Raw genomic sequence first — 9,029 nt, 5'->3', positions numbered from 1 at the left:
TAAAATTATAAATATTTGATTGAAAACTTCGTTTTTTTCTTTTGTTGGAAATGTTTCTATTTGTTCAAAACCTGAGCTATATCAATCAAAATTCACTAATTTGGTATAAGTTCTTTTATTTTTTTATTGAAAATTTAACTATTTGGTTGAAAATATAAATATTCTCTTGAAAATTCATCTCGTTTTGTAGAAAATTAATCTTCCTTTTTGAAGATATATGTTTTTAGTTGAAGATTATATTTTTTAGTAAAAAATTAATTTGTCCGCTTAAAAATTCCACTTTTTTAAATATACGTGTTTTTATTTTTTATAAAAATTAGGTTTCAAACGATTCAATTTTCATTTGAAAAGGGTCCTTTTATGGTTAAAAATTTAACTAATTGCTCAAAACTTTATGGATTTTTGTTAAAAATTAGTTTTTTTAAATTTTGACACAATATTTGACTACTTTATTTTTAGTTGAAAGTTTTATCTTCTTAGTTGAAAATTGAACATATTTCAATAAAGATTCGTTTGTTATTGGTTAAAAAGTAATTTTATAACTGAAAGTTTCACGATTCAATTTCTAGTCCAACTTTGGATAGAAAATTAATATTCGGGTTCAAAAATCGTGTTTTTGTTACATAACCATGAGTTTTTTTAAATTAAAAATTAAACTATTCCATATTGGTTAAATGTGTATCTTTTTAATTATGATAATTCATGTATTTTGTAATATTTCGTCTTTTTGGTTGAAAATAAAGTTATTCGATTGCAAATGTAACTGTTAAAAATGCGTTTTTTGAACTGAAATTATAATTATTCTATTAACAAATTTCCAGACAGATATTTTAATAATTTGATCTCAAAACATGATTCTATATGCATAAAAAATCTACAATACAAAAAGTATGAGGAAGTTCTTAAATTAATATTTGAGAAGTTTGGTTATTTAAAATGCGCGGGCAAAAATACTGCGATCGACAGCGCTCGCAACGATTCAGTTGTAAACTTAAACTCCTGCCGTATCGACCAAAATTTTGCGTTTGATGCCTGCTACGTGTTTAATTCATAGCTGAGAAAAGTAGAAGTGTCAACATTTTGTTCTTTTCTTGCATTTGCTCCAGTCTGAATTTGGTACAATCATGTCCGGAAAAGTACGAGCGAAGCCAGAACAAATTGGAGGTATGTAAAATATGATTTCTCGTAATTAAATAGCACAGAATGACTTTTAATTTTTGAGGTTAAGTTAGATACATTTTTCATTAATCTTTTCCATTTTTTCATTTTAAGATGATGTTTGCATTATATTTATATATTCGTATTGTGTTATCAAATAGTTATTATTATTATTGATAAGGTTTTTTCGCAACATTTTCAATACTCTGAAACGAAAACGATTGTAATTGTATTCATTCGGGAATTATTTATTATCTATTTTTTGAAACTTTAATAATTGTTTAACGATAAAAAATAGCCTCAAATGTTTAACCAATTAAATTCTCTACTGTGGTGTTTTTTTAGTTTTTTCCCCTTTTCTTATCCGTTTTTTCCTTCGGTTATTAAGAATTTCCCCTATTTTATGCTTAAATCCGAACTGAATTAATAGAACCCGCTGAAGAAAAACCATCTATTTTTGGTTAAATATTTATTGTTTTCAGTTGGACAGTCAATTATGATATTTTCGGTTTAAAATTTTACTATTTTGTTCCGAATTTAATTATTTGGTTACAAATTCTATAATTTGTTCAAAAGTTAATTGTGTTGATATTGATCATTCGCCTTTTTGGATAGAAAATTTGTCCTTTTGATTAGCAAATTTATCTTTTATGATAGAAAATTAATCTTTTCTGGTTAAAAATTCAACCATTTTATTAAAAAGTCATTCTTTCTCCTTAAAAATTCGTCTTTTTGAGTTTATGGGTGAAATTTTACATTTGTTGAAAATTAATTTTTTTGTTTGAAAATTCATCCACTTCACTAAAAGTTAAACTACATTTTGTTTAAAAGTGTTTTTTTTTTATTTATCGCAAATGAATATTTATAACTGAAATAACTGAAAATTTAACTTTTCTATTTTTAATCAGAAATTTACATTTTTCAGTTAAAAATTGAACTAGTATTTGGATAAACATTTTATTTATTTATTCTTTTTACCTGAAAAAATGACTGATACATTTTTTATTAAAATTTGATCTCTTATGTTGAAAATTGTACTATTTTGTTAAAAATGCATTTTTTTCCTTTAAAAATTCGCCTTTTTGGGTTAATCTGGTTAGTAAAAAGTTGATCTATATTTCTTTAAAATCGTTTTTTTATTAGTTGAAAATTAATTTTTATCACTGAAATAACTGAAAATGTAACTTTTATATTTTTAGTTGAAAATTCACCTTTTTTGGTAAAAAAAATAATAATTTGACTTGAAAATTGAACTGTAATGTATTGAAATTACCTTGTTTTTGTTGAAAATGATTTTTTTTTACCTGAAAAAATAACTGGTCCATTTTTAGTTAAAAGTTGATCCTTTATGTCGAAATTTTAAATATTTTGTAAAAAATTTGTCTTTGTGCAATAAAAATTAAACTGTTTGATTGAGACATGACGTTTTGTTTACATTTCTAATGTTTTATACAAAAATATTTTGGTAAAATAATATTTTTGTGGTTCAAAATTTAATTGTTTTGTAGAAAATTCATCTTTTTGACTTGAAAATTCAAGAATTTGGTTTAATTTTTTGTGTCTTTTATCACGAGAAATCTTTTCTGATTGAAATGTATATTTTTTATGGAAAATTCATTGTTTTTTGTTAATAATGCATCTATTTCCTTGAAAATTAATCTTTATTGGTTGAGGGTTCCAATATATTTTTTAAAAATCCGCTTTTTGTGTTGAAAATGAACTTTTTTGTTGATATTTCAACTATTTTGTAGAAAATTTGTTCTTTTGGATTGAAAAGTAAAGAATTTTGTACTTAACTTAATTATTTAGCTGAAAGCGAATCACATTTTTTTGTTTAGACTAGTAGGTCAAACAGGTTTTTCGATCGACAAAAAAATATTCTAAATTTAACTTGAAAATTCATATATTTTGTTGAAAGTTTGTCTTTTGGCAGAAAATTGATGTTAAAATGTTCGAAAAAAGATTTGGTTAAAAATTCATATTGCTTTTTTGAAAATTTAAATGTTTTGTTGAAAATTCGTATTGTGGGATAGAAAGTTCCTCCTTTTGAATTGAAATTTTACTTTTTTTGTTAGAAAAAATCTCTATTTTAAAATTCACCATTTGTACTTTAAGGATGTAATTATTTGGTTAAAAGTTAAATTTTTTCGTTAAAAATGCAACAGTTTGGTTGATAAGTAATTTGTTTGGGTTGAAAATTGAACTATTTGGTTTAAACTTCGTCTTTGTACTTTGGAAGTGAAGTATGTTGTTGAAAATTTAATTATTTGATAAAAAATGCAACAGCTTGATTTATAATTATTTTTGTGTTTCTTATAAATTAAACTATTTGATTGAAAATGTGTTTTCATGGGTTTTAAATTCAACTGTTTGGTTAAAAATTCAACTATTTTGTTGAAAAATTAATGATTTTGTTAAAAACTCATCTTTTTGGTGGAAAATTAATATTTTTCGTTGAAAATGGAACTATTCGTTTAAAATTTAATCTATATTGGTTGAGCGTTTCGCTATTTTGTTAAAAATTTGGCTGATTATTAATTTTTTTGTTTGTTGAAAATGTAACTATTTGGTTGAAAATTTATCTTAGTACTTTAGAAATGCAATTATGTTGTTAAAAGTTTAATTATTTAGTTGAAAATGCAGCAGCTTGGTTTACAATAATAATTTTTTTTTTTTAATTAAACTTTTTATCAATAAATCCATTTTTATCGAATTTAAATTCAACTGTTTGGTTAAAGATTCAACTATTTTGTTGACAATTCATCTTTTTGTTTGTTAAAATTAAATTTCGTTTTAATAAATCCATTTTTATGGATTTCAAATTCTGTTTGGTTGAAAATTCATCTTTGTTTAAAAATTCAACTATTTTGTTTGTTAAAAATTAAACATTTTCTTTTTAAAATCCGTTTTTATGGATTTTAATTTCTATTTGTTTACACTATTTTGTTAGAAGTTTTGTTATGATTAATTTTTTATTTCTTATAAATGTAACTGTTTGGTTGAAAATTCATCTTTGTACTTTGGAATGCAATTATGTTGTGGAAAATGTAATTATTCGTTTAAAAAGTTAATAATTAATTTTGGTTGTTTGTGGAAAGTTGGATTTTTTTATTGAAAATCCATTTTCATGGATTTTAAATTCAACTGTTTGGTTAAAAATTCAACTAGTTTGTTAAAAAAATAATTATTTTGTTAAAAAGTCATCTTTTATGGTGGAAATTTAATATTTTTTCGTTAAAAATGGTACATTTTGTTTAAAAGTTAATTTATATTGGTTGAGCGTTTCACTATTTTGTTAAAAATTTGGTTGATAATTAATTCTTTTTTTAATTAAACTTTTTGTTAATAAATCCATCTTTATCGGTTTTAAATTCAACTGTTTGGTTAAAGATTCAACTATTTTGTTGAAAAATTAATTATTTTGATAAAAAGTCATCTTTATTCAGTGTAAAATTTAATCTTTTTTCGTTAAAAATGGTACTATTTGTTTAAAAGTTAATTTATATTGGTTGAGGGATTCACTATTTTGTTGAAAATTCATCTTATTGTGTTGAAAATTTAACTTTTTGGTTGAAAATTCATCTTTGCACTTTGGAAATTCAACTATTTTGTTGAACATTTAGGTATTTGGTTAAAAATGTAACTGTTTGGTTAATAATTAATTTTTTTGTTTGTGAAAAGTTGTACTTTTTGATTGAAAATCCATTTTCATGGATTTTAAATTCAACTGTTTGGTTAAAAATTCGACTAGTTTGTTAAAAAAATAATTATTTTGTTACAAAGTCATCTTTATTTACTGGAAATTTAATCTTTTCCCGTTAAAAATGGAACTATTTGTTTAAAACTTAATCCATATTAGTCGAGGGTTTCACTATTTTGTTGAAACTTTCGTTGATAATTAATTTTTTTGTTTGTTGAAAATTTAACTATTTAGTTGAGAATTCATCTTAGAACTTTAGAAATGCAATTATGTTGAAAATTTAATTATTTGGGTAAAAATGCAGCAGCTTGGTTTATAATAATAATTTTTTTTTTTAATTAAACTTTTTGTTAAAACTCCATTTTTATCGATTTTAAATTCAGCTTTTTGTATAAAAATTCAACTACTTTGTTCAAAAAATAATTCTTTTGGTAAAAAGGCATTTTTTGTGTGTAAATTTAATCTTTTTTCTTAAAAAATGGAAATATTTGTTTAAAAGTTCATTAATATTGGTTGAGGGTTTCACTATTTTGTTAAAAATTTGGTTGATAATTAATTTTTTTGCTGGTTGAAAATTGAACTATTTAGTTGAAAATTCATCTTTATACTATAAAAATGCAATTATGTTGCTGAAAATTTAATTATTTTTTTAAAAATGCAACATCTTTGTTTATAATTTATTTTTGTTTGTTAAAATTAAATTGTTTGTTTAAAAATCCATTTTATTGATTTTAAAATCAACTGCCTGGCTGAAAATTTAATTATTTTTTAAAAAGTCATCTTTTTTGGTGCAAATTTAACTATTTGGTTGAAAATTGATTTTTGTACTTTGGAAATGCAATTGTGTTGTTGTAAATTTAATTATTCGGTCAAAAATGCAACAGCTTGGTTTATAATAATTATTTTTTGTATGTTAAAAAATCCATTTTTATAGATTTTAAATTAAACTATTTGTTTCAAAATTAATCTATAACGGTTAAGGTTTCCACTATTTTGTTAATAATTAATTTTTTTGTTTGTTAAAAGTTCAACTTTTTGATTGAAAATTCATCTTTGTACTTTAGAAATGCAATTATGTTGTTCAAAATTTAATTATTTAGTTAAAAAGACAAGCGTTTGCTTGATAATTACTTTGTTTATTTTTTAAAAATTTAATTTTCGATTGACAATTCATTTTTATGGACTTTAAATTCAACTTCTTGGTTAAAAATTCAACTATTTTGTTGAAAATCTAATTTTTCGTTTCAAAGTCTTTTTTTGTTTTGTTGAAAAGGCTCAAGTTTTTGGTTGAATATTGCATAGCAGTATTGCTGTAAGAGCAAATTTAATTGTTTAACCCTCAAGTGGTACACTGGTGCGAATTCGCACCCGAAGTTTTTTCATTTTGTTGGCATGTACGCAAACACAGCTGTAGCGGATTATCCCCATATGTATTAAATATATATGTTAAATATGCGTGATATATGCTCGTTGTTAATTATATGTTCAGTAAATTAAATATTTAATATTAACAGCATCTTTCGTATTCAAAAAATTATTATTTTTTTTCCTAATTTTTTTCTCGCAGATGTCATCGCATACAGTGAAATTGCTGTAAGAAATAATGCAGCAGTCGTTGAATATTGTAGAATATCGATGGCAGCCTTATCAGGCGGCATTGCTGGCCTTCTAGGTTTAACTAGTTTATATGGTTTTGTATTTTACATCTTCGCAGTCGTAGCATTATGGGTAATTTGAAATTTTCATAATATTCGAGAATCGTTATATAAATTAAGTATTTAAGTACACACAAATTAATTTTTAATTTCAGGCAATGCTTCTTTTCAAGGCAGGAGGACAGTGGAAAAAATTTTTTGTCAGTAGGCTCGCATTACTGACCAATGGATTTTTTGGAGGTCTTTTTGTATCCTTTTCTGTTTTATAATATTAAATTTGTTGTGTGCGATTTTCCATAAACAAATAAAGTGTGCCAAAATGTCACATTTCAGATTTATGAATTTTTCATCAGAGGAAAAAATGATTAAATAAATTCAGTATTGGCAAAAATTATTTAAAATTCACTCTTAGAACGAAAATTTTCCTAATAATTTCTGACATAATTATTGTTAACAATTGTTCTAAACAAATTATGAACTGTGTCTTATTCTCATATAAATGTTTGTTTTTACTCTTAACGCTAAGTTTTTTTTTTGCTAAGGATCAATAATTATAAACAAATAAACATTCAATATTAATATTTAAAATGTTTGTAAACGAAAGTTATATTTGTCGTTTCTAAATAACAAAAAGGGCGCGTTTTAATTAAAATTATTTGATAACAAGCTAATAGTGATTTTAAAACTGGATATGAGAAATTAAATTAGACTTTTTTTTAAAATGTTAGTAATAATTTTATAATAAAAATATTTAACCTGGCGATTCTTTTTAGGATAAAAATATTTTTGCTTCAATTATTACTGAAATAATCTTATTTTTGATAATATTAACTAATAAAATTGATCAAAAATTAATTTATATCATTTTCGTAATCATTTTTATAAACAAAATCTTAGATTTATTGCTTCTAAGTACAAAAAAAAACGTTTTTTCACTGAAATTATTTGAATATAAGTTTCGCAAATTTTAATAATAATTTTATAAACAAATTTCTCAATAGGCCGTTTCCTCGTAGAAAAAAATAGGTACTACTAAATTTTTTTTTTGGTAGAAGATTTTCATGTTGAACCAACAATATTCATTTAAAATTAATATCTGTGATTGTTATATAAAATATTTTATAAACAAAAATTTTTATTCATAATTTCTAAGTACAAAAAACCGTCTTTTTAATGAAATTATCAGAGAATAATTTAATAATGATTTTAAATCCGGATATGAGGAATTAAATAACACTTCACTTAAATATTAATGATAATTTTATAAACAAATGACTAAATCCTTTACCTGGTAGAAACAAATATTTTTGCTTCAATTATTGCTGAAATAATTTTATTTTTGATAATATTAATTTTAAAAAATTTATCGAAAATTAATTTATATCATTAATAATAACATGTTTCGTAATTTTTATCAATAATTTTTTTTTTTAATTTCTCCATTTGCCTTTTCCTCGCAGAAGAAAAATATTGTTGCATCAATTATTGTTTAAATTACCTTATTTTCAATATTTAACTGACAAAATTGATTGAAAATTCATATTTTTTATTGTTATAAACAAAATTTTATTTAAAAAACTTAAATTATTCATTTCTAAATAAGAAAATAAAACTATTTTTAATGGAATTATTTGACAACAAATTAATGAGCATTTTTAAAACCGGATATGAGGAATAAAATAACAATTTTTGAAGTTTGCAATAAATATTTTATGAAAAAATATCTGAATTGGCTCTTTCCTCACAAAAAAAATTATTTTTGCTGCATTTTTTATTGCAATTATTTTATTTTTTATAATATAAACTAGCAGAATTGATAAAAAATTAATTATATCATTTTGATAAACTTTTTTATTAACAAAAACTCAGATTGTAATATTAAAGCAATAATATTCATTCAAAATTAATGAATGTCATTGTTATATATAAAATTTTATGAACAAAAACCTAAATTAATAATTTCTAAATGAGAAAAAAAACTTCTTTTTAATAAAATTATCCAGAAAAAAGTTAATAATGATTTTAAAACCGATTATGAGAAGTTAAACAACAAATTTCGTGGTTTTTAAAAGTAATTTTAGAAACGAATTTATCAATAAGCCTCGTAGAAAAAAAATATTTTTGTTAAAATTACCTTATTTTCAATATTTAATTTAAATAATAATTTTTTAATAATAAATTTGAATTATTTATTTCTAAATAAAAAAAGAACGTCTTTTTAATGAAATTATCCGACAAAAAGTTAATAATGAACTTCAAAACGGATATGGAAAATTAAATAACAAATTTTGTTGTTTTTAATAATAATTTTATAAACTAATTTCTTAATTTTCCGTTTTCTCGTAACACAATTTTTTGCTTTAATTTTTGTTGAAAATAACTTATTTTCGATATTTATCCAAAAAAAAAATTACAAAAAATTAATTTTTGTGACTGTTATAAACAAAATTTTATAAAGAAAAACTTAAATGAATTATTTTTAAATACAAAAAAAACATCTTCTTAAGTAAATTATC

General features: G+C 22.2%; 1 protein-coding gene across 1 annotated transcript in view; it reads left to right on the top strand.

Annotated features, from left to right (window-relative positions):
- Nucleotides 1-1,023: 1,023 nt before the first annotated feature.
- The window catches only part of LOC117171523 (ER membrane protein complex subunit 6), a 14,526-nt gene continuing 6,520 nt past the window's right edge, over nt 1,024-9,029 (top strand). The window contains exons 1-3 of the mRNA XM_033358900.1: nt 1,024-1,164; nt 6,426-6,586; nt 6,669-6,761. Of these exons, the coding sequence (XP_033214791.1) occupies nt 1,125-1,164; nt 6,426-6,586; nt 6,669-6,761 (294 nt within the window). The 5' untranslated portion in view covers nt 1,024-1,124. The remainder of the gene's footprint in view (nt 1,165-6,425; nt 6,587-6,668; nt 6,762-9,029) is intronic.

This window comes from Belonocnema kinseyi, chromosome 4, assembly GCF_010883055.1.
Source record: "Belonocnema kinseyi isolate 2016_QV_RU_SX_M_011 chromosome 4, B_treatae_v1, whole genome shotgun sequence".
In the NCBI taxonomy this organism is placed as follows: Eukaryota; Metazoa; Arthropoda; class Insecta; order Hymenoptera; family Cynipidae; genus Belonocnema; species Belonocnema kinseyi.
This window is presented reverse-complemented; position numbering and strand designations above follow the sequence as displayed.